The 26774-nt window shown below is 45.5% G+C and overlaps 1 protein-coding gene across 1 annotated transcript in view; it reads right to left on the bottom strand.

Annotated features, from left to right (window-relative positions):
- WDFY4 (WDFY family member 4) overlaps positions 1-26774 on the bottom strand; it is a 204254-nt gene that overhangs the window by 153135 nt on the left and 24345 nt on the right. The window contains exons 10-12 of the mRNA XM_081864118.1: positions 25214-25318; positions 23686-23876; positions 16658-17259 (exon numbers count right to left, since the gene is read on the bottom strand). Of these exons, the coding sequence (XP_081720244.1) occupies positions 16658-17259; positions 23686-23876; positions 25214-25318 (898 nt within the window). The remainder of the gene's footprint in view (positions 1-16657; positions 17260-23685; positions 23877-25213; positions 25319-26774) is intronic.

Genomic DNA, 26774 nt, shown 5'->3' with positions numbered 1-26774 from the left:
GGCAATATGTGGAGGGCCAGAGGTTCCCCACATACAAGCGAGGTGAATTAACAACAATACATATGAGGGAGACACACACACGCCAAAATATTATATTATATAATAGCAAAGCAAACAAAACACTGAATGCGTTGGCAGTACAAAATTCCTCCATGAAGCTAAATCTCAGCTGAGAATGTTGTAGAGACGTTGAGGAAATCTCTGGGTTATATCTCATTTTATAACTTCATGAAAACCAACTCAGAAATGAGGAAAAACAAAAAAAATTCCTTCCAGTAGCACCTTAAAGACCAACTAAGTCAGTTCTTGGTATGAGCTTTCGTGTGCATGCACACTTCTTCAGATACACTGAAACAGAAGTTTCCAAATGCCAACAGTGTCCTTCAGCTCTCTATATTGGCCAGACCTTACGCCAAAGAATAAACAGACATAAATCGGACATCAGGAATCACAAGACAGAGAAACCAGTAGGAGAACACTTCAATCTCCCAGGACATTCTATACAAGATCTCAAAGTAGCTGTTTTACTACAAAGGAATTTCAGAAATAGACTGGAAAGAGAAGCTGCTGAATTACAACTTATCACCAAACTTAAAACCATGGAGAAACCTGGCCTGAACAAAGACCTTGGATTCTTATCTCATTATACATGACAAAGCCATTTTTCACCTTTTCACCCCTTGCTTCCTCCTGTAAGACCTATTGCAGTCGTTAAGAGTCGTCAACAGGCTCATCACAGCTATCTGCCAATCACCCATTCCTACCACCCTTCTGAGTAATACCCCTCCCCACCTTCTCACTATATAGAAGGGTCTGGAAACTTCTGTTTCAGTGTATCTGAAGAAGTGTGCATGCACACGAAAGCTCATACCAAGAACTGACTTAGTTGGTCTTTAAGGTGCCACTGGAAGGAATTTTTTTTGTTTTGACCATGGCAGACCTACACGGCTACCTATCTGTAATCAGAAATGAGGAATTTATCATATTAGGCAGCTGAACAGAATCCTCTGGACTCCCACGTATATCTTCCGAAATCTGTGGATTGATATAAATCATCCACAGCAACTTAACCAGGAGAACTTCCCAAATGGGGTTCATTGTTCCCTAGAAGCAGGGCCAGATTTAGGTTTGATGAGGCCCTATGCTACTTTATAGTTCCAGCTGCCCTTTGCCAACAACAAATTGTCGCTGTTTTTTGTGTTGAATATATGTTATATGGTAATTTATGGACCTAACAGGTATCTAAAGCCATTTGCACATGCAGAATGTAGGCACCCTATATAGAGAAATGAGCAAACCAGTGATATTTTAGGGAGCAGGCTAGCAGGTGGGGCCCATTACTAACATCATAGGAGCCTACACAACACAAAACACTGTTGCTGTATATAGGTTTTATTTTACTTGTTTTTTTATCTTATATTTTAGAAATGTACATCAAGGTGTTTTTTCCTTTAATTTTTTTCGGGTGTCCCCAAGAGAGTGGGGTCCTAAGCTATAGCTTGTTTAGCTTATACATAAATCCGGCACTGCCTAGAAGCTTTGACACTGGCTAATTGGGGGTTTAAAAAAAGAGATGCGGGTGGCGCTGTGGTCTAAACCACTGAGCCTAGGGCTTGCCAATCAGAAGGTTGGCGGTTTGAATCCCCGCGACGGGGTGAGCTCCCGTTGCTCAGTCCCTGCTCCTGCCAACCTAGCAGTTCGGAAGCACATCAAAGTGCAAGTAGATAAATAGGTACCACTGTGGCGGGAAGGTAAACGGCGTTTCTGTGCACTGCTATGGTTCACCAGAAGCGGCTTAGTCATGCTGGCCACATGACTTGGAAGCTGTACGCCGGTTTCCCTTAGCCAGTAAAGCGAGATGAGCTCCACAACCCCAGAGTTGTCCACGACTGGACCTAACGGTCAGGGGCCCCTTTACCTTTTAATTGGGGGACAAGTCTTTGATGGTTAATATGACCGTGTGTTGACATGATGGAGGGCAAGCTCAGTTCAGGAAACATGTGTCCTGTCTCTATAAGGAAGCCACCAACCACCAGCATAGCCCGCTGTTAATGAAAAACTGGAGCTTTGTTTACCACTTTGAAAAGCGTTTAATGAAGTGCTTCCCTTTTCCAGAACCCTAAGCACACATACACACTCCACACAGCACAAGGGGAGAGGCGCTTCAGCACATTCTTAGAGTACATATTTTGCATTCAGAAATGCGATGTAGAATTGAAAGATTTACACGACCTGAAGAGAAACCAGCATGTAAAAAAGCAGATGGTATAATGTTGCATATGTGGTGGAGTTGTGTGAAAATGAGAGAATTCTGGGATACAATATACAACAATCTTTTTTAAAAAATCTATAAATGTTCATTTAAAAAACACACACCAAAAGCCTACCTATTAAGCATTATGGCCACTGAAATATCAAAAAAAATATTAATAAAATCAGAAGAATTTTCATGTATGCGACAACAGTGGCTAGAATTTTAATAGCAAAAAAATGGAAAGGAAAAGTGATACCAACCAAATTAGACTGGCAGGTGAAGATAGAGTATATAGAATAAGCCAAAATGATGGGAAGACTAAGAGACAACTTAAAACAGAGACTAGATAAAGAATGAAATGTCTTTAGAGAGTTTTTACAGCACTGTAAAAAAAACAAAATGCTTTGACAGGTCTGGACTGCATCTTGCAAGACAATAGAGGAATAAATAAAAAAGTAATTCTAAACATCTAGAAAAATTAAAATAAAAAGGGTGAAGAGAAAATGAAGTTCAAGATAACACAAGGGGATGAATGGAAGTCAAGAGAACATGATTTTTTGGTGTTTTTTTCTTTGTTATGACTGTATTGTTTTGTTTGTTGTGTTTTGTTTTTGTTTGTTTTGTTTTTGTAAAATGTATTGTATGTATAGTTCTAATAAAGTTTAATAAAGCAGAAATGCAAAGTAGATCTTTATTTTTCTGTTGCAACGCAGTTTCCCACCCCCTTTGCAAAGAGGTGAGGACCCAGAATAAGGATGCACAAGAATGTTTAAAAGAGTTTAGAGATTGCCCATCCCCTTAGCCAAAGACACCCCCCCCCAAAAAAAGCATCATACATAGTTCACAAAAAGAGGCGGTCTACAACAGAAATTTGAGGGCGTGGTTATTCTGCTGTCTGACAAGATACCTGATATTTACTGATTGCATTACCTGGTCAGTCTGGCCATTCTTTTTAAATGGTAAAGACTTTAGTTCTGAATCCAGGTGTATTCATACACAAAATATGCCCTTAAGACAGGATTTGAAGGATTTTTAAGTGGGGGGTGGGGGGGACATTGGGAAAGGCTTTCCCAAGATATTTCCTTCTGCAGAGGAAATATTTGAGGTAATTAAGAGTCAAGATGGCTCCAGGATTGCTCTCCTATACTTTTTCAGACATGTGATTTATATACTCATACTCATGTGTGTAGATGGCAAAACTGACTGGAAAACCAACAGGACAAAAACTTATAAAAGAATGGGGGGGCGGGAATTGTAAGTTATTTAGGAGACCATTGTAAGCAAATGGAAACAAAGGAAGGATTTTGATTTCACTTCTAGTATAAAAATTACAATGGATAATATGGTTTGATATAAAAATTGGAGTATGGATGAATATGCAGTAGTAGATGTTTAAAAGGAGACCCCATGGAGGAGATTGGGAGGGGGGGCGAGTCTTGAAATACAGAAAGTCTCTTTATAAAAATATACAGTCAAACCTCGGTTCTCGAATGGCTCCATTTTTGAACATTTCGGCTCCCAAATGCCAAAAAAACAGAAGTAAATGCTCTGGTTTTCAAATGTTTTTCGGAACCTAAAAGTCCGATGCGGCTTCCGTTTGAGTGCAAGAAGCTCTTGCAACCAATCAGAAGCCACGCCTTGGTTGTCAAACATTTCAGAAGTTGAACAGTCTTCCGGAACCGATTATGTTCGACAACCAGGGTTTGACTGTACTTTTTTATTCTCTGTTCATTTGTATTTTGTATTTGTTAAACCAGTAAAAACAACTCTCTCTCTCTCTCCCTCTCTTTCTCTCTCTCTCTCTCTCTCTCTCTCTCTCTCTCTCTCTCTCTCACACACACACACACACACACGTGTGTGTGTTTACCTTGTGGACTTCTGAACATTTATTTTATATTTTATATTATTTTATATTTTATATTTTACAGTGGTACCTCGGGTTAAGAACTTAATTCGTTCTGAAGGTCTGTTCTTAACCTGAAAAACTGTTCTTAACCTGAAGCACCACTTTAGCTAATGGGGCCTCCTGCTGCTGCCGCGCCACCGGAGCACGATTTCTGTTCTCATCCTGAAGCAAAGTTCTTAACCCAAGGTAATATTTCTGGGTTAGCGGAGTCTGTAACCTAAAGCGTATGTAACCTGAAGCGTATGTAACCTGAGGTACCACTGTATATTTTATATTTTATATTTTATATTTTATATTTTATATTTTATATTATTTTATATTTTATATTTTATATTATTTTATATTTTATATTTTATATTTTATATTTTATATTTTATATTTTATATTTTATATTTTATATATTTTATACCTTAGAATTCTTATATGTAACAAAAATACCCCTGCCTAGATCTTGAAACAGCTCCACTGCTGTCCAGTCAAAGCAAAATGCAACACATTGCCAAGCTACATCAACCTTTCTTCACGATGTTCAGGCAGGTTCAAGAAATGGCGGCCGAGAAACCAAGCTCTCAACTCTCCTAAACAGTCCTGTGGCTGACACAGGACAGGGAGAGGAAAGAGCGTTAATTCCTGCCCCTTCTACAAATGCTTGGGAGTTTGCACTAGTCAATTAACAAATCATTTTTTAAAAGCAAGCAGTCCCCAATTTTTGGAAACACATGAATGGTGGCAAAATGCCAACCACAGTGGCGTAGCGTGGGTTGTCAGCACCAGGGGCAAGGCAAGTAATTTGCGCCCCCTAACCCGTGGATTTGCGCCCCCTAACCCGTGGATTTGCGCCCCCTAACCCGTGGATTTGCGCCCCTAACCCTAACCCCCAGATATTGCGCCCGGTGTGGCCGGCCCCCCCTGCACCCCCCACGCTACGCCACTGGCCAACCAACATGGCCAACCATCTCTTGCGGGGGTGCAATTAGTGCCAGCACCGTCCGTTAAGAGTTTGGGTGTAATCTTCGATACCTCCCTCTCTATGGAGGCGCAGATTACAGCTATAACAAAGGCGGCATTTTTTCATCTCCGCCAAGCTAAGCAGTTGGCCCCTTATCTCTCTCGCCCTGACCTAGCCACTGTGATCCATGCGACGGTCACCTCCAGACTGGATTATTGTAACTCGCTCTACGTGGGGCTGCCCTTGAGACTGACCCAGAAACTCCAGCGGGTGCAGAATGCCGCGGCGAGACTCCTTATGGGGTCTTCGCTGCAAGATCACATTCAACCGGTACTATACCAGCTGCACTGGCTCCCGGTGGAGTACAGGATCAGGTTTAAGGTGCTGGTTTTAACCTTTAAAGCCCTATACGGCCTAGGACCCTCGTACCTACGGGACCGCCTCTCCTGGTATGCCCCACAGAGAAACCTACGGTCTGCAAATAATAACATCCTCAAGGTCCCAGGCCTCAGAGAAGTTAGGCTGGCCTCAACTAGAGCCAGGGCCTTCTCGGCTGCGGCTCCAATCTGGTGGAACGCTCTGTCACAAGAGACTAGGGCCCTGCGGGACCTGACATCCTTCCGCAGGGCCTGCAAGACAGAGCTGTTCCGCCTGGCCTTTGGTCAGGGCGCAGCCTGACTCCCTCCTCTGGCAACCTGCTTAGAATCCTGCTTAATTAGTTGCCATTAATTTGATTTTAATTGATTTTTATAATGAAATATTTTTAGAATGTGTGAATATCTGATTGTTTGATTGTTGATTGTTGTTAGCCGCCCTGAGCCCGGCTTCGGCTGGGGAGGGCGGGATATAAATAAAATTTATTATTATTATTATTATTATTATTATTATTATTATTATTATGGGCATCCATTTCAAAGATACTTCATGACAAATGATGACAGGACTGTGCTTCACAAAGGTCGAGCCCTAGATACTGAATACTAGTAACCAAACTGTTCATAAATGCTTTTTCACTGTGTGAACATCAGTCTACAAAGCAGCTACTAAAGGAGTAGTACGGAACACACATACTGCCCTCCAATGCCACAGGAATCTTACTTCACTCTCAGTCAGCTGCTTCCTCACAGATTGCCCTGCAACAAAAATTAAGATTGCTGTTTCTAAATATTATTAAAGTTAATTGCTGTTTGCTTGAACTTGGCAGGTCAAAACTGGCATTTTCATAACTGTCATCGGTGTCACCCAATTGACCACACCAGAGATAAATACAAGCCTCACATTTTTAATGTGTAAACCTGGGGGAAAAAGCATGTGCTACTATGCTAGAAGGGATGCGGGTGGCGCTGTGGGTTAAACTGCAGAGGCTAGGACTTGCCAATCAGAAGGTCAGCGGTTCGAATCCCCATGATGGGGTGAGCTCCCGTTGCTCAGTCCCTGCTCCTGCCAACATAGCAGTTTGAAAGCACATCAAAGTGCAAGTAGATAAATAGGTACCGCTCCAGCGGGAAGGTAAATGGCATTTCCGTGCGCTGCTCTGGTTTCGCCAGAAGCGGCTTAGTCATGCTGGCAGACAAACGCCGGCTCCCTCAGCCAATAAAGCGAGATGAGCACCTAGTGGTCAGGGGTCCCTTTACCTTTGACTATGTTATAATAATAATAATAATAATAATTTATTATTTATACCCCGCCCATCTGGCTGAGTTTCCCCAGCCACTCTGGGCGGCTCCCAATCAGTATTAAAAACAATACAGCATTACATATTAAAAACATCCCTGAACAGGGCTGCCTTAAGATGTCTTCTGAACGTCAGGTAATTCTTTATCTCTTTGACATCTGATGGGAGGGCGTTCCACAGGGCGGGCGCCACTACCGAGAAGGCCCTCTGTCTGGTTCCCTGTAACCTCACTTCTCGCAATGAGGGAACCGCCAGAAGGCCCTCGGCGCTGGATCTCAGTGTCCGGGCTGAACGATGGGGGTGGAGACGCTCCTTCAGGTATACAGGACCGAGGCCGTTTAGGGCTTTAAAGGTCAGCACCAACACTTTGAATTGTGCTCGGAAACGTACTGGGAGCCAATGCAGATCTCTCAGAACCGGTGTTATGTGGTCCCGGCGGCCACTCCCAGTCACCAGTCTAGCTGCCGCATTCTGGATTAATTGCAGTTTCCGGGTCACCTTCAAAGGTAGCCCCACGTAGAGCGCATTGCAGTAGTCCAAGCGTGAGATAACTAGAGCATGCACCACTCTGGCGAGACAGTCCGTGGGGAGGTAGGGTCTTAGCCTGCGTACCAGGTGGAGCTGGTAGACAGCTGCCCTGGACACAGAGTTAATCTGCGCCTCCATGGACAGCTGTGAGTCCAAAATGACTCCCAGGCTGCGCACCTGGTCCTTCAGGGGCACAGTTACCCCATTCAGGACCAGGGAATCCTCCACACCTGCCCGCCTCCTGTCCCCCAAAAACAGTACTTCTGTCTTGTCAGGATTCAACCTCAATCTGTTAGCCGCCATCCAACCTCCAACCGCCTCCAGGCACTCACACAGGACCTTCACCGCCTTCACTGGTTCTGATTTAAAGGAGAGGTAGAGCTGGGTGTCATCTGCATACTGATGAACACCCAGTCCAAACCCCCTGATGATCTCTCCCAGCGGCTTCATATAGATATTAAAAAGCATGGGGGAGAGGACAGAACCCTGAGGCACCCCACAAGTGAGAGCCCAGGGGTCTGAACATTCATCCCCCACCACCACCTTCTGGACACGGCCCAGGAGGAAGGAGCGGAACCACTGTATAACAGTGCCCCCAGCTCCCAGCCCCTCTAGACGGTCCAGAAGGATGTTATGGTCGATGGTGTCAAAGGCCGCTGAGAGATCCAGCAGAACTAGGAAACAGCTCTCACCTTTGTCCCTAGCCCGCCGGAGATCATCAACCAGCGCGACCAAGGCAGTTTCAGTCCCATGGTGAGGCCTGAATCCCGATTGGAAGGGATCCAAATGGTCCGTTTCCTCCAGGCGTGCTTGGAGTTGTTCAGCAACCACCCGCTCAATCACCTTGCCCAAGAATGGCAGATTTGAGACTGGGCGATAGTTGGCCAAATTGGCCGGGTCTAAAGATGTTTTTTTAAGAAGCGGTTTAATGACCGCCTCTTTCAGCGGGTCTGGGAAGGCTCCCTCATGGAGGGAAGCGTTCACCACCCCGCAGAGCCCATCGCCTAGCCCTTCCCGGCTCGCTTTTATCAGCCAGGATGGGCAAGGATCAAGGAGACAGGTGGTCGGTTTCACTCGTCCAAGCAGCCTGTCCACATCCTCGGAGGTAACAGATTGGAATTGATCCCATGTAACAGGACCAGACAGAACTCTAGCACTCTCCCGCCCTGGCCCTGCTCCCACGGTGGAGTCTACCTCCTTCTGAATCTGAGCGATTTTATCTGCAAAAAACTTTGCAAAAGCATTGCAGGAGATCTTGGGGTCCCTACCAGGCCCCGTTGGTACAGGTGGTTCTGATAGATTGCGAACCACCTGAAAAAGTCTCCTGCTGCTGTTTTCTGCAGATGCAATGGAGGCGGTGAAGAAGGCCCTCTTCGCCGTCGCCATTGCCACTTGGTAGGCTCGACGTTGAGCTCTAACCCGTGTCCGGTCTGATTCAGAATGAGTTTTCCGCCACCGGCGCTCTAGCCGTCTCAACGATTGTTTCATCACCCTCAGCTCCGGGGAAAACCACGGGGCTGTCCGGGCTCCATGCAATCGGAGAGGGCGCTTCGGAGCCAGACAGTCAATAGCCCTGGTTAACTCCGCATTCCAGCGGGCCACCAGGGAATCAGCTGAAAGGCCATCAACTTGGGATAGAGCATCCCCTACCACTCTCTGGAAGCCAATTGGATCCATTAAGTGGCAGGGGCGGACCATCCGAATCGGTCCCACCTCCCTGCGGAGGGGAAGGGTTGCGGAGAAGTCCAGTTGCACCAGGAAGTGATCTGACCATGGCACTTCTTTTGTTTCACTTTTAGTTAATGTCAGATCACCAGCATCCGTAGAGGTAAACACCAAGTCTAAGGCATGTCCGTGGCTATGAGTTGGGCCAGACTTATTCAGGGACAGCCCCATGGAGGCCATGCTTTCCACGAAGTCCCGAGCGGCCCCTTGTAAGGTCGTGTCGGCATGGATGTTAAAATCCCCCAGGACAACCAGGCTAGGTGTCTCCAGGAGCATATCCGCCACAACCTGAAGCAGCTCGGGCAGGGAATCCTTGGTGCAGCGGGGAGGTCGGTACACCAGTAGGAATCCTGTACTGCCCCTATTGCCCAACTTCCAGAACATGCACTCAGAAAACTGGGTCTTCCCAATAGGACGCCTGGTGCAGACTAATGACTTCCTAAAAATCACTGCAACCCCCCCTCCCCGCCCACATGACCTGGGTTGCTGTGCGTAAGAGAAACCTGGTGGGCAAGCAGCGGCAAGGACAGGCCCATCTGCTTCATCCAACCAAGTCTCTGTTACACATGCCAGATCAAATCCTCCATCCATGATCAAGTCATGGATGGCAGTGGTCTTATGAATCATTGACCTGGCATTGCACAGCAACACTTTCAGGTCATGTGGGTATCCCTTGCTGATTCTAGTATCCATCCGGTCAGGACCAGACCCGGAGGCAGGAATAGTCCTCAGACAACGACTAAACCTGCCTCCTCTGTAATGACATGGTCTGGTCTTAGCGTAACTCCTCCTCCTACCCGTGATCACTGAGATCGGTTGTCCCAGTGCATTCCCCCCTGTGGAACATGCCCCAGCCATTTTGTGGGCTGGGGCCCACTCCCCGGCAGCCCTGACCCCTCCCCCTAAGAACAAAATAACAACTTATACAAACAAACAAAACTAATAAAACAATACAAACAAAAAAATGTAAAAATTACAAGATCATCAAAAAAAAAAAAAAAATCCCCAAACCCAACCAAACATCCATCCCACCCCCACCCCCCACATACAAAAAATCCAAAAGAAATTTTTAAAAAACATTTTAAAAACACTCTGTGCCCCTCCTGCAGTAACACTGTCCTAGTGAGGCCTGTCAGGCCCCGCCCTGGGCCAGATGGTAAGTGGCAGGAAGGAGCAGGGCCCTCCAGCACTCACTCAGGGGAGTCCTCCTGGGCAGCCGGCAGCAAGCACCAAGCAGTCCTTATGAGGCTTCAGGCCCCGCCCCAGGCCAGATGGTAAGTGGCAAGAGCAGGACCCTCCAGCACTCACTCAGGGGAGTCCTCCTGGGCAGCAGGCAGCAAGCAGCACGCAGTCCTTATGAGGCCTGTCAGGCCCCGCCCCAGGCCAGATGGTAAGTGGCAAGAGCAGGACCCTCCAGCACTCACTCAGGGGAGTCCTCCTGGGCAGCAGGCAGCAAGCAGCACGCAGTCCTTATGAGGCCTGTCAGGCCCCGCCCCAGGCCAGATGGTAAGTGGCAGGAAGGAGCAGGACCCTCCAGCACTCACTCAGGGGAGTCCTCCTGGGCAGCAGGCAGCAAGCACCAAGCAGTCCTTATGAGGCTTCAGGCCCCGCCCCAGGCCAGATGGTAAGTGGCAAGAGCAGGACCCTCCAGCACTCACTCAGGGGAGTCCTCCTGGGCAGCAGGCAGCAAGCACCAAGCAGTCCTTATGAGGCTTCAGGCCCCGCCCCAGGCCAGATGGTAAGTGGCAAGAGCAGGACCCTCCAGCACTCACTCAGGGGAGTCCTGAGGGGAATTCCCAAATTCACATCGCTCAGGAGGTTGGTTGGGAGGAATGATATCACTGAAAACCAGGGCTTTTTCTTTCTTCAGCCGGAACTCACAGGAACTTGGTTCCGGCACCTCTTGGGGGGGTGCTCCATTGCCATCGTAAGAGAACAAGGGAAACATTTGTGGTGAGTTCCAGCACCTCTTTTTTCTAGAAAAACACCACTGCCACAAACATGCCCAAATTTTGTGTTCTGGTTCAGATTCCGCCTGGCCTGCAGCCCCACTGGGCTCCAGCACAGTCTGCAGCAGAAAGAGAACATCGCTTGTACCCATGAATGCCAACTCTTTCCCGACAGCCTCATTCCTCATATGCTTTTCATAAAACAAACACTTTGGTCACTGTAGAGGTCTGCCCTAGCAGAAAATGATGGCACATCCACGGGCACAAAGCCCTCTTACAGACCTTTCCCCATCGAAATAATCCTGAGTGTGGGTTATAAGGTTATTCTCATTTTTACTTTTATATTATATTTTATATTTCTTTATGGCCTGCCTTTTTCACTGACAAGGATTCAAGATGGCTGGCTTACAGATAAAATAGGAACAGATAAAAACATCAGTTTTGATCGCAGCAAAATGGAAGAGTAATGAAATCCCCTCTATACAAGACTGGATCCAAAAGCTGACAGAATATGCTGAATTAGATGGTTTATCAGAAAAAATAAAGAATAAATTAAAACAGGAATTTGTTTCAAAATGGGAGGTTTTCAAAGAATATCTGAAAAATAAATATAGTAGTTTAAATTCTGTTGCAGCATTCGAGGAACTTCAGTAATAGTTGCAAGGTAGATTGTAATGGTTGTAAGGGGGTTACTTGTGTGTAAGTTGCCTTCAGTTTTGGTTAGATTGCCTGGCCAACCATGCTTTGGCTGACAGCCCACACTCCGTGACCGGTCAGTCACTTGCAGAATCCGTCAGTGGGCGTTTCTTGAACCTCTTCCAGCATAAGAGCTGTTTGACGCCAAGTCTCCTCCTACTTTCCCTGCGTGGAAGTCTTCTGCGCAAGTAAGGGGAAGGCAGAGGCATGTCCGCGCTCTCTCCACTAGTCTCGGGTGAAGAGTCTTGGAGACCTCTCTCCGAATCCTCCATCTCCCTCCCTTCTCTACTGGTGTTACGCTGAATTCCTTCCCCCCTGCTGGTCCCCTCTCCTGCATCGCTTTGGAGCCTTGCCTCAACCTCTCGCTCCGATGTCAGTTCCCTGACATAGATATAAGAAATTATATTTATTAAGAATAAGTTTATTTATGATAAAAGTGTGTATTGGCAATAAGTAATATGAATTTGAAATATGGAATAGACGGGAGGTTGAGTCTTTAGTGTTAAGACCAATAGATGTTTTATTGTTTGCTAAGAAAATTACGTGTCTATGGTTATTTTTGTGTGTAATTTGGTACTTGTGTTTTTTTTTTCTTTTTTAAAATAAAGTTTAAAACTTTATTTTAAAAAAAAAATCAGCTGGGTGGGGAGTATTTCTCTCATGGAAGACCTGAAAATAGGTTTTGTATGTTGCGTAACATACAAAAGTCCACCCTACTGGATCCACTGTGTGGTTGACACGACAAATCAGGTGAGGCAGATCATGTGGTTATTTCTCACTGGATTGTTGCCATTCTTCCCAGAATTGCAACATGTGTGTAGGAAAGACCCACATGACTTTCCATGTGGTTGTTTCACACACACAAATGCCCAACTAGCATGGGATGCAGTTCCCATGGCAACGCACAAAATTATGAACAGGACCAAATTCTGGCCATCCCCAGTTCTGTGGTAAAGCTACAAATTTCAGGTGTGAGAAACTTTTCTGGATGTGCCCATACTAAAGCAATAGGTTAAAAATAACTGATAAATCAATTAAATAGGAGCCAATGAAGATACATTTTTCATTGGCAAGGCTGCAAGTTGAGGTCCCATAAAATTGATGATGCTAGAATTTCTTGTTTAGTTCACAACTTCCTGGTGCAGCAACAGACTCTTCAAATGCCCCTGTTTCCCAGGGATATCCCTGATTTAGAGATTTAGGTTTCTGATTTGATCCCAGAATGTCCCTATTTTCATCAGAGAAATGTCAGAGGGTATGATAGGATGCCCATATTTTCTTTGGAGATATCCAACCTCCTTGTGGTCTTAAGTTATTGGCTACTTTTAAAATGAGGCTGTATTTTAAATTGCATTTTAACTTGTATTTTAAATTGTCCCCCCCCCCCCATTACATTTTTACTGTGATTTTATTGGTGTTAGCCGCCCTGAGCCGGGGAAGGGCGGGGTATAAATAAAATTTATTATTATTACTACTACTATTATTATTATTATTATTATTATTATTATTACTATTCTCCCATGTTGGACATGTAGAGGTTGTCGCACAGGGCTGTCCCAGGGGTCATTGAGTCTTTACATAATTTTGCTTATGCACACAATAGTCAGAAGCATAACCCCAGCCTAAGGTGAAATCTACCTGGGTAGGCCTGTGGCCTGATTCTGTTTAAGGCAGGTTTCCATATGGATGGCTCATTCTTGATTCCTCGCTGCTCTTTGGCGTGAGGCCTTTGAAGAAACGGCTTCTTTGAGGAGGAAGTGGGAATACGGAGGAGTAGAAGGAGGAAGCCATAGCAGGATGTTTGGCAACTGCACATAATAATGGGAACCTCACAAAAAAGAAGTATTGGCGGCATCTGAAACTACGGAGAACTGAAGGGGAGGCTGTCAGTTACAAGCATCTTAGAATCATAGAATCATAGAATTGGAAGAGACCACAAGGGCCATCGAGTCCAACCCCCTGCCAAGCAGGAAACACCATCAGAGCACTCCTGACATATGGTTGTCAAGCCTTTGCTTAAAGACCTCCAAAGAAGGAGACTCCACCACACTCCTTGGCAGCAAATTCCACTGTCGAACAGCTCTTACTGTCAGGAAGTTCTTCCTAATGTTTAGGTGGAATCTTCTTTCTTGTAGTTTGGATCCATTGCTCCGTGTCCGCTTCTCTGGAGCAGCAGAAAACAACCTTTCTCCCTCCTCTATGTGACATCCTTTTATATATTTGAACATGGCTATCATATCACCCCTTAACCTCCTCTTCTCCAGGCTAAACATGCCCAGCTCCCTTAGCCGTTCCTCATAAGGCATCGTTTCCAGGCCTTTGACCATTTTGGTTGCCCTCCTCTGGACACGTTCCAGTTTGTCAGTGTCCTTCTTGAACTGTAGTGCCCAGAACTGGACACAGTACTCCAGGTGAGGTCTGACCAGAGCAGAATACAGTGGCACTATTACTTCCCTTGATCTAGATGCTATACTCCTATTGATGCAGCCCAGAATTGCATTGGCTTTTTTAGCTGCCGCGTCACACTGTTGGCTCATGTCAAGTTTGTGGTCAACCAAGATTCCTAGATCCTTTTCACATGTACTGCTCTCAAGCCAGGTGTCACCCATCTTGTATTTGTGCCTCTCATTTTTTTTGCCCAAGTGCAATACTTTACATTTCTCCCTGTTAAAATTCATCTTGTTTGTTTTCGCCCAGTTCTCTAATCTGTCAAGGTCGTTTTGAAGTGTGATCCTGTCCTCTGGGGTGTTAGCCACCCCTCCCAGTTTGGTGTCATCTGCAAATTTGGTCAGGATGCCCTTGAGTCCATCATCCAAGTCGTTGATAAAGATGTTGAATAAGACCGGGCCCAAGACAGAACCCTGTGGCACCCCACTAGTCACTGTTCTCCAGGATGAAGAGGAACAGTGACCATCTTGTCACTGTGGCCCTCCAGCACGGCGTCATGCTATTGTAGGTGCGCATCCAGCCGCACAGCATAATTCTATATGCTGCATAATTCTGCAGAAGAGTATACAGTGGTACCTCGGGTTACATACGCTTCAGCTTGCATACGCTTCAGGTTACAGACTCTGCTAACCCAGAAATAGTACTTCGGGTTAAGAACTTTGCTTCAGGATAAGAACAGAAATCGCGTAGTGGTGGCAGGCTCCATTAGCTAAAGTGGTACCTCAGGTTAAGAACAGTTTCAGGTTAAGAACGGACCTCCGGAACGAATTAAGTACGTAACCAGAGGTACCACTGTAATGTGCTTTGGGTTGTATCCACAACAGACCTCCTCTTGTGTAACAGGAGTTCCTCATGTACCTGCAAAATCTTCTCCAGAGGGTTGGTGGATGTTTTGGAACAGATGTTGGGGTCACGCGGAGAGAGGAACACATTATACCGGACACACCATTCTCAAAACATGTATGAACAACATACAGGTTACAGAAGCTTCAGGTTACAGACGCTTCAGGTTACAGACTCTGCTAACCCAGAAATAGTACCTCGGGTCAAGAACTTTTCTTCAGGATGAGAACAGAAATCGTGCTCCAGCGGCGTGGCAGCAGCGGGAGGCCCCATTAGCTAAAGTGGTACCTCAGGTTAAGAACAGTTTCAGGTTAAGAACGGACCTCCAGAACGAATTAAGTTCTTAACCCGAGGTACCACTGTACTATGTTATATGGCCCTCAGAATTTTCCTTGTTAAAAAACAACAACTTTTTTGCAAGGACATTCTCTATATTTCCACAACACTAGCAAAATATACAGCAGCTGTATAAAAATTAGGCTGCCAAGCTGCAATCTTCTGCGCATGTCTGATTCTAAAGCACAAAATAAGCACATGGGCAGGAATGCTGAACTGGTGTAGTGGTTAAAAGCGGTGGACTTGTAATCTGGTGAACCGGGTTTGATTCCCCGCTCCTCCACCTGCAGCTGCTGGGTGACCTTGGGCCAGTCACACTTCTCTGAAGTCTCTCAGCCCCACTCACCTCACAGAGTGTTTGTTGTGGTGGAGGAAGGGAAAGGAGAATGTTAGCTGCTTTGAGACTCCTTTGGGTAGTGATAAAGCGGGATATCAAATCCAAACTCTTCTTCTTCTTTTTCTTCTTCAACCCCTCACTTCATACCAAGAAAGGTCCCACTTCCAATCACTGCCCTCCAAGCTGGGCTCTGAACCAAGTTTGACGCAGTTTTGTTCCTGTCATGTTATATGGCTTTTATCCTGTGTCAACATGCACAGAAGCAGGCTGCCAGTTAATTACTGCACATGGAGATGGACAAATCGGTCGCTGTCAGTTTCCCTCAGATTCTTACTTTTCCAATCTTAAATTCAGTTTGCCACAGTCCTTGTGAAAATCCACCAGCATTTCCACTCACAGTTCTCCTGACATACAAGGTTTTGTATGCAATTTCCCACAATATACACATTTTCAAGCAATTTCCCCTATTATATTTTGTGTTTCTTTCCACAAACATAAACATTTTTATGCACACTTTTCCCTTTTAAACAAAAACAAACACCTTTTAGTACACATTATTTGCCTGAAGAGCTTTGTTGTGAAACCAAGAGAAGTGCAAACCACGAAGGATCCATGTATTTCAACTCACATATTGTTTCAGGTGTGGAAGCTGGATAAAATGTCTCCCCCTTCACTTACTGTATGAAAAGAATGCTGTAAAAATATACTGTTTTTCTTGCTCTATAAGACTCACTTTTTCCCTCCTAAAAAGTAAGGGGAAATGTGTGAGCGTCTTGTGGAGCGAATGCAGGCTGCGCAGCTATCTCAGAAGCCAGAACAGCAAGAGGGATTGCTGCTTTCGCTGCGCAGTGATCCCTCTTGCTGTTCTGGCTTCTGAGATTCAGAATAATATTTTTCTTGTTTTCCTCCTCCAAAAACTAGGTGCGTCTTGTGGTCTGGTGCGTCTTATAGAGTGAAAAATACAGTAATAACAGAAGCATCTTTAGACATTTTTAGTAGTCAAAAACTTACCTGTCTTTGAATTCTGGCTGTAGGTCTACAGTTGCTCTATTTTCACCTGAATGCTCAAAGTTGTCTTCAGTTTCTTCTGGTTTATTTTCTTTTACATCTTGAGGGACTTGATCTACACCTAGTTTCATGTCCACCAAGTAGCTCTTGAGTTCGAAGGGGTTCCTCTTGGCCATGTTGTCAAGGAAACTGAGTATAATTATGCAGCTTTTAAGCCAGGTTGGAAAGGACTCGGGTGAGAAAACAGCTGTACTTGAAAATTCAGCAAACGACCGTGTTGCATGGAGCTGTACTGGAATCTGTCCCCACTTCTGTCCTGAGAAGCAGCCTAGCGAGCCAAGGTCCTCCGCCATCTTGTCAAAGAGCCCGTTCTTTTGGAAAAAATCACCGTTGACAGCGTCCGAATAGATAGCAGCCGCTATTGCTTGGAGTATATGCAATACGAGCTGCATTATGTGGCTAGGACCAAATGGGGCCCACAACCTTGACGGAGGATCCTGCAACGCGCCTTCCATGTCAGCCAGCAGAGAGAGCAGCCCATTAAAACCACTGCTGGTTCTGAAGGCTGAACGGCCCTTGGGATTATCCAGTGTCCTCAGGAGAGACTTTGGAATTGGAGAGTGAGAAAGGAAGAAAGTATTTAGTCATCACTTCATTTGCTCTGTAAACTTTAAATATTGAATATTGAAATACTTCATTGTCACTTGTACAACTTGTATACAGTGAGATTACACGAGCACCCCCCCACTCAGCTCTCTTAGTCTTAATTCTCCTTGTTTACTGACGCACACCCACCAAACCTGAAAGTCAGTTGCCCTGTTGCTGTCTTTTCATTCAGCAGCCTAACAGCCCACGGATAGAAGCTGTTCTTTACCCTGTTGGTGCGACTAATCATGCTTCTATATCTTCTGCCTGAGGGCAGGAGATCAAGAAAGTGCCGGCCAGGGTGTGAATCATCCCTGAGAATTTTCCTCACTCTCCTGAGGCAACGTTCTTCCGCTATTTCATCCAGCGGATTCACGGGACAGCCCATAATGACCGCTCCCCACTTAAAACGGGGGGCGCCTTTTGCGTGGACGCGTGCAGCCCTGGATCTGGAGTGGCCCCATCAGCATAGGCTTTGCCTTCCCTCAGGTGGGATACCTGGAGGTCCCCGCCTACCCCAGTGAGTTGTCCAATCCCACCTGGGGGAAGCGTTGCCAGGGAAACCAGCCCAGGTAAGGGGAGGGATTACCTGCCCACACAATAGAGGGTGGATCTTAATTGCTAATCCTCACTTGGCTCCAGAGCTTCTCCCACCCTACCCACCCTCAGTTAATGTCTTCTTTTGCAGGTTAACTTTTCTTCATAGGTTTTGCAGGTTAACCTGTCTCCACAGGTATGCGGGCGCTGCTACGATAAGGTCGCTGTTAAAGGGCCGGAAAGGAATTTCCCTGCATTGGCAGGTTTCGCCTTTCCCGTAGCAAAACGTCACAACTTTGGCGGTATCAGGCCTTGGGCGGAATCCTTTAGTCCATCTTCCTCTTTGCGGCGGCGATACCAGGGTTCCCCGTTAAAGGGGTTTTTGAAGGGAGGCTTTGGCCGTACGCCGAAAGGTCGTCATTGCTCTCCCCTGCGGCGGCATAACAGGGGCGGCTATCTCTGCTTGAACATATGTTCTCCAGAGCCGGCCCATCCCCCCCCACACACTGGATAACCCTGATGCTCCCTAGGTCCCCGGCTGGGGACTAGGGAGGGAGAACGCCCAATGCCTGAGCCAAGGTCTACCCACATTTGAAATTTAATAAAGTTGTGGCCAATTTAATCCCATAGCACATTGTCTAGAGTCGTTATTCCACATGACGGGGGGGACCACTCGGGATCTGGGGACTCTGCCTGTCCACGCAATATCTTGTGCTGTATTCACCACCCTCTGTAGGCACTTCCTATCAGATGATGTCAAACCAGCGTACCACACCGTGATGCAGTATGAAATGACACTTTCTATTGTGGACTGGTAGAAGGAGATCATCAAATGTTGATTGACATCGTTCCTTTGCAATACTCTGAGGAGATGGAGTCTCTGTTGGGCTTTCTTAACCACCTGGTTGTATTTATTTTCCAAGTAAGGTCTTCACTGAGATAAACTACTAGGAATTTAAAGGAGTGATATGGGCCTAGGGGTCTGTGTCGTAGGTTGTAAACCTTCGGGGTGTACCCAAATGCAAATGGGGCTCACTCGACTGAATGATCCTCCATTTAAAAAACAAGAACAACATGCCGTCCAACATTTCTCTGATGGAAATAGGGACGTCCTGTTCCATAATAATAGTAATTTTATTATTTGTACCCACCCATCTGACTGGGTTGCCCCAGCCACTCTGGGCAGCTTCCAACATACAGTGGTGCCCCACAAGACGAATGCCTCGCAAGACAGAAAACCCGCTAGACGAAAGGGTTTTCCGTTTTGGAGGCGCTTCGCAAAATGAATTTCCCTATGGGCTTGCTTCGCAAGATGAAAATGTCTTGCGAGTTCCTGCGGGTTCCCCCCCCTTTTTTCCCCTTTTTCAAAGCCGCTAAGCCGCTTATCAGCTGATCCGCTAAGCCACTAAAAGCCGCTAAAAGCCGCTAAACCGCTAATAGCGCTAATCCGTCAATGGGCTTGCTTCGCAAGACGAAAAAACTGCTAGACGAAGAGACTCGCGGAACGGATTAATTTCGTTCTTAAAGAAATGGGAGTGCCTGATCACCTCGTCTGTCTGCTGAGAAATCTCTACGTGGGACAAGAAGCTACAGTTAGAACTGGATATGGAACAACTGATTGGTTCAAAATTGGAAAAGGAGTACGGCAAGGCTGTATATTGTCCCCCTGCTTATTTAACTTATATGCAGAATTCATCATGCGAAAGGCTGGGCTGGATGAATTAAGATTGCCGGAAGAAATATCAACAACCTCAGATATGCATATGACACAACATTGATGGCAGAAAGTGAGGAGGAATTAAAGAACCTTTTAATGAGGGTGAAAGGGGAGAGCACAAAATATGGTCTGAAGCTCAACATAAAAAAAAAATGAATATCATGGCCACTGGGCCCATCACCTCCTGGCAAATAGAAGGGGAAGAAATGGAGGCAGTGAGAGATTTTACTTTCTTGGGCTCTATGATCATTGCAGATGGTGACAGCAGTAACGAAATTAAAAGACGCCTGCTCCTTGGGAGAAAGGCGATGGCAAACCTAGACGGCATCTTAAAAAGTAAAGACATCACCTTACCAACAAAAGTCAGTATAGTTAAAGCCATGGTTTTCCCAGTAGTGATGTATGGAAGTGAGAGCTGGACCATAAAGAAGGCTGATCGCCAAAGAATTGATGCTTTTGAATTATGGTGCTGGAGGAGACTCTTGAGAGTCCCATGGACTGCAAGAATATCAAACCTATCCATTCTGAAGGAAATCAGCCCTGAGTGTTCACTGGAAGGACAGATCGTGAAGCTGAGGCTCCAATACTTTGGCCACCTCATGAGAAGAGAATACTCCCTGGAAAAGACCCTGATGTTGGGAAAGATGGAGGGCACAAGGAGAAGGGGACCACAGAGGACGAGATGGTTGGACAGTGTTCTTGAAGCTACAAACATGAGTCTGACCAAACTGCGGGAGGCAGTGGAAGACAGGAGTGCCTGGCGTGCTCTGGTCCATGGGGTCACGAAGAGTCGGACACGACTAAACGACTCAACAACAACAACTAAGCTTGTAACTCTATCAAGAAAAAGAAATGAGATTTGCCTGGCATGACTTGTTTTTGAGAAACCCATGCTGGGTTTTAATAATGACAGCAGAGGCAACCAGTTCTGCACGACATTGCAGGGAGTTTGTTGTGTGCGCATGACGTCACATGTGCGACACACACGTGTGATGTCCCACACCCTGGGAGCAGGCCGCAAGGCCCAGGGAAGCCTGACGGGGTCCATTGCTGCTGTGGGGAGGCCTGGGGGGCTGTCCCCACATCCTTTTTTGGGGGTGCTCTCCTCAGCCCCATAGAGTTGGTGCCTATTATTCAGAGCATCCTTTTCTAAGTGCTCACAGACCAAGCACATGAGGTGAAACATTCCCACCACGACATACAATTTCTCTTTCTCTCTTCCCCTTAGCCCATCAAATGGGTGAGAAGGGGGCTTGCCAGAAACACAGGAGGAGGACTTTATTACTGTCATTCAGTTTTGCATGCTAATGTATCATACTAGGCTTCTGAACAGAGCATAAATCTAATCAGTTGGACTTCAAAGTATCAGGATAGCTCTGACACATATCTAGAAAGGTCAGGAGTAACTCCATTTCTTCTCGCTCTAACTCTGTTATAGTTTAATTGTCTGTCCTTCTGGCTTGAATCTATAAAAGGTTTGCCTGCAGTGGAACCCCCTAACTCATTTACAGCTAACAGAATTTATTTTCACATTGCATTATTCGTTATTCCTCATAATTGCCTACCTCATGCCACTCTGGAATACTGTAGAGCTAATCACATTTGAGCTTGGGGTTTAACAGCTAAATATATATTAGCAAATCAATCTGAATTTGTGCATAATGTAATCACTGTCCCAAGGGCTGTATATAACAAATTCATTTTCTTACATTATGTATTAACACAGTTATAATTTGTCAGAATTAGGCATCAAAGCCGCATTTCTTCTCACTGGATCAGGTAATGCAACAAACTCAGTCTTAAAAAGATTGTTGGATCAACTGTGGTAAGTTTATTCTCTTCAGTAGATGGAAGGCATCGTTGAGTGGGCTGTAGTTCTCTTTCATTCTAGAAGGTAGGGTTATACTAAGAAATGTTTGTCTAAACCTTTCTGGGGGCAGGAGACCACCCCACCTCAGTTGTGGGGTGGGATGCAGAAAATTAGAACACAAGCCCTGTTCTAAAGAATCTGAACAACTGCTAGAAAGTTGAAATAATTGCAAAATTATAGAGTCAGAACTGACTTGTCTACATAGCTGATATAGTGTTCCCAACTGGCCTGAAATCCTTCTCACAGATGTACTGGCAATGATGAATAGGGCCTGCTATGAAATAGCAATATGCTGATGACACACCGCTCAGTTTCTCCTTTACATCTGCAGGTGTTACAGATAGGTAGCCGTGTTGGTCTGCCATAGTCAAAACAAAACAAATTCCTTCCAGTAGCACCTTAAAGACCAACTAAGTCAGTTCTTGGTATGAGCTTTCGTGTGCATGCACACTTCTTCAGATACACTGAAACACACACTGCAGGTGTGGCAGTGGATGTTCTGGATCATTGTCTTGACTCGGTAATGGACTGGATGAGAGCCAATAAACTGAAGCTCAATCCAGATAAGACGGGAGGCACTGTTAGTGGGTGGCTCCCATGACCAGATAGGCGGGAGGTTGCCTTATCTTGCTTCTGGCAAACCAGAGCAGCGTACGGAAATGGCGTTTACCTTCCCGCCAGAGTGGTACCTATTTATCTAATTGCACTTTGATGTGCTTTTGAACTGCTAGGTTGGCAGGAGCTGGGACTGAGCAACAGGAGCTCACCCCATTGCGGAGATTCAAACCGCCGACCTTCTGATCGGCAAGCCCTGGGCTCTGTGGTTTAGACCACAGCGCCACCCGTGTCCCCTCTTGATGGGGTAGTTACAACACATAGAACACAACAGGCTGAATGGTAATGTTTGTAACAAATTTCTTTACTGGTTACTTCCTAACATGTGAATCAAGTCCAGAATGTACACCATATACAATCCTTAAGGTATATAACCTATGTAATTAAATCCAATGAAGATACAGTCATACCTCAAGTTACAGACACTTTGCAGAACTGCTGAGTCACAACCCGTGCGTGCACAGATGCGGGTTGCGAACTCGCATCCCACACAGATCGCGTTCACAACCCAAGCATCCACTGTATATTTATTCCTTCTTAATACATTCTTGTGTTACACAGTCCTTGAATGATTAAGGAAAGGTCACCGGAATGTCACGGACAGTACAGCTGATGAGGTTGGCTAGTATAGGTAGCAGACACAGGCACGTTGGTCCAGGCAGAGACACAGGCAGGCTGGCCCAGGCAGCTGGGTAGGCAGAACAAGGTTTCTGGTATTTCCTTGTTTCGCCCCAAAGGGCTTCCTCAACTGTTAATAGTTCTAAATAATACAAATATAGACACTTGATAATACTATGATTGAAGGGACGCGGGTGGCGCTGTGGGTTAAACCACAGAGCCTAGGGCTTGCCGATCAGAAGGTCAGCGGTTCGAATCCCCGAGACGGGGTGAGCTCCCATTGCTCAGTTCCTGCTCCTGCCAACCTAGCAGTTCGAAAATACGTCAAAGTGCAAGTAGATAAATAGGTACCACTCTGGCGGGAAAGTAAACAGCACTTTCGTGCACTGCTCTGGTTCGCCAGAAGCGGCTTAGTCATGCTGGCCACATGACCCGGAAACTGTACGCCGGCTCCCTCGGCCAGTAAAGCGAGATGAGCGCCGCAACCCCAGAGTCGGCCACGACTGGACCTAATGGTCAGGGGACCCTTCACCTTTACCTTTAATACTATGTTCAATATTTTCCGTGACATTCCAATGATCTTTCCTTAATCATTTGAAGACTGTGTAACATAAGAATATATTAAGAAAGAAGAAATATATCTGCATTGGATTTAATTAAATAGGTTATATACCTTAAGGATTGTATGTGGTGTACATGATTCAAATGTTAGGAAGTAAGCAGTAAAGAAATTGGTTACAAACATTACCATTGAGCCTGTCGCGTTTCTATACGGAGCTGTCTTTCCCATAGGGCTTAGTGGTTCGTTGCGCCAGGGCGCAGGACTCTCAGGGGCATCCCAGCGAAGGGCGGTATACAAAATCAATCAATCAATCAATCAATCAATCAATCAATAATATAGAATTTCCTTAGCATTCTGTGCAGGAGGGGAAAACAAAAGTAGAAAGGAGCAAGCCCAGCCATCACATATGTCTACATAAAGAGGGAGGGGAACTAAATAAACAAGAAGGAGCATTTTGTATTTATCACCTTAAGTAGATCCAGCTTGAAGTTCAGTTCCCCTTGGGTAGAAGAGCACAAGGCCCCAACAATGATGCTCATGTACTCCTCAGGGTTGATAACTGACAGATGCTCCAAGATAGTCAGGGTATCATTTCGGTACAATTCATCGTCTATAAAAATCTTGATATACGGCACCATCCCGTAGTCTCTGAGAACCACTAAAGCAGTAAGTAAACAGAGTTAACTGATCCATGATCACACCACACCTTGGATTGATGCATACCCACATAATTTTGAAGATATATTAGTTTTAGCACTTATCCTATTGCATAAATTATCCAGGGTCTTAAAGGAGAGGACCAGCTAGCTACCCAAGAATCACCAAAAACAAATATAAGGATTATAGTGAATAATGTCAGTTCTAACTCTAGAGAAGAGTTAAAGCACTTAGAACAGTGTTTCCCAAACCGTGTTTCTCCAGCTGTTTTCAGACTACAGTTGCCATCATCCCTGGCCACTAGCTAAGGCTGATGGGAATTGTAGTCCAAAAACAGCTGGAGACCCAAGTTTGGGAAACACTGGCTTAGAAATTCACTCATGCGTGGAAAAAGCATGGGAAAAGCAAATTAGAGGGCCCCCATCTTTACTTTTGTAAGCGTTCTGCAGTATCACACATAGCAATATAGGACAATTCTAACCAAAACTGAAACGGGAGTGAAAATTTGAGATAAGGCTTCATTCGGCTGTCTTATTTTCCCAGTCTGAGAGGGAAAATGGTGAAAACAGGTTATTTATTGGGACAGAGTGAATTTTGCATCTGTTGTTAAAGTTGCAAAACAACGAAGCATGGGACAGAGTGAGGGAGAAATTTCTGGAACAGCAATGGGTTATCAGCTCCACCCAAGGCATGATGGATAACACGGGAAAAGACAGACATAACATTTTACAAAGACAGGAAGAAACACCACAGACAGAATAATTGCCACACACAGGAAGAACAAGGATATAGTTTGAGTGCCTCACTTGTAGTTCTATAAATCATTTAATGTGTCAACACGAAGAGAAGATATTAATATTGCAGTTATTGTATAAGGGATTATTATTATGACCGGAATGTAATTGAAATTATTGAGATTTTGGAATGCAGAAATAAAGAAAATCATCAAACAATCAATTCTAGCATGTGGGGGACCACCTAAATTATATAATGATTGGTATTAGTAATTCTATTATAGATTGGTATTGTTATAATGAGGCTATTATTAGATTGTAATTGAAAACTAATAAAAATTATTATCCAAAAAAAAAAAAACGGGGGGGGGGGGAATTGCCAGTTTTTTATTAAATGTCTGAAACTGAAATTAATCCAGCAAAGACAATCTGTTTATCCTTAATTGAACAATACTAAATAAAAAGCAGAATGACCCTTCTGGAGAGGAAATTCAGAATACCAGTGTGGGTCACTTTTCCATAGTTGAATAAGGTATCTCCTCTCCAGTCCCTGGGACACATAACCATAAACAGTGACCAACAGCACTTCATGGATTCTTCTTACCTGTGTTCCTAACAGATCCTTCTGTAAGAGCCGCCACCAGCTTCAGTGTCCTATTGGTGAGCTCTCTTTCCATAGCCTGATCCTGATACGCTGCTTGGTTTCCACCTGGATAGAAAGAAACCAGACCAATTGCCTCAGCAACAACACTTCTTATGGAGGAGGGCCATTTCTAAAATCAAACAGGAAAACCAGTTCCTGAAAGGAAACAATGCCATCTTGCGAGGAACTGGCAAGGGCTGTTGAAGCTGAACAGGTGAGCAACCAGGAAGTAGAGGAATGCCACTATCTGACTGACGTGTAAAGGTTAATAATAATAATAATAATAATAATAATAATAATAATAATAATTTATTATTTATACCCCGCCCATCTGGCTGGGCTTCCCCAGCCACTCTGGGCGGCTTCCAAAAAAATATTTAAAATACTGTAACACATCAAACATTAAAAGCTTCCCTAAACAGGGCTGCCTTCAGATGTTTTCTAAAAGTCTGGTAGTTGTTGTTCTCTTTGACATCTGATGGGAGGGTGTTCCACAGGGCGGGTGCCACTACCAAGAAGGCCCTCTGCCTGGTTCCCTGTAACTTGGCTTCTCACAGTGAGGGAACCGCCAGAAGGTTCTTGGTGCTGGACCTCAGTGTCCGGGTAGAACGATGGGGGTGGAGACGCTCCTTCAGATATACTGGACCGAGGCCGTTTAGGGCTTTAAAGGTCAGCACCAACAATTTGAATTGGTAAAGGAGCCCTGACAGTTAAATCCAGTCACAAACTACTCTGGGGTTGAGGCGCACATCTCGCTTTATTGGCCGAGGGAGCCAGCATTTGTCCGCAGACAGTTTTTCTGGGTCATGTGGCCAGCATGACTAAGCCGCTTCTGGCAAAACCAGAGCAGTGCATGGAAACGCCATTTACCTTCCCACCGGAGTGGTACCTATTTATCTACTTGCACTTTGATGTGCTTTCGAACTGCTAGGTTGGCAGGAGCAGGGACCGAGCAACGGGAGCTCAACCCGTCACAGGGATTCGAACCTCCGACCTTCTGATTGGCAAGCCCAAGAGGCTCAGTGGTTTAGAGCACAGAGCCACCAACATCCCAACTACCACTTTGTAGTGGCAGTTACAAGGACATTACCTCGTTCACATAGTTACATCCTTATTTCAGACATCGTGCTATATAGGTATATCACAGTGTTAAGTTGGTTATATATCATGGTATTGAAGACCAGACTTTGCTCAGCACTAGTGGTGGGGGCGTTAAATCCTGCTCCCTTATAGGCAGGATTCAATATGAACCCCTTCCTGGTCCCCTCTGTAGTGGGGATTCGAACCACCAACCTTCTGATCAGCAAGCCCAAGAGACTCAGTGATCTAGACCACAGCGCCACCAGCGTCCATGCTGCCTGGCTGAAACTGCAGTACATAGAGCAGCCTTTCTCAACCTGTGGGTCCCCAGATGTTGTTGAACTACAACTCCCATCACCCCTAGCTAGCAAGGCCAGAGCTCAGGGATGATGGGAGTTGTAGTCCAACAACATCTGGGGACCCACAGGTTGAGAACCGCTGA

Source organism: Podarcis erhardii (genome assembly GCF_964252035.2).
Source record: "Podarcis erhardii genome assembly, chromosome: 5".
NCBI lineage: Eukaryota > Metazoa > Chordata > Lepidosauria > Squamata > Lacertidae > Podarcis > Podarcis erhardii.
This window is presented reverse-complemented; position numbering and strand designations above follow the sequence as displayed.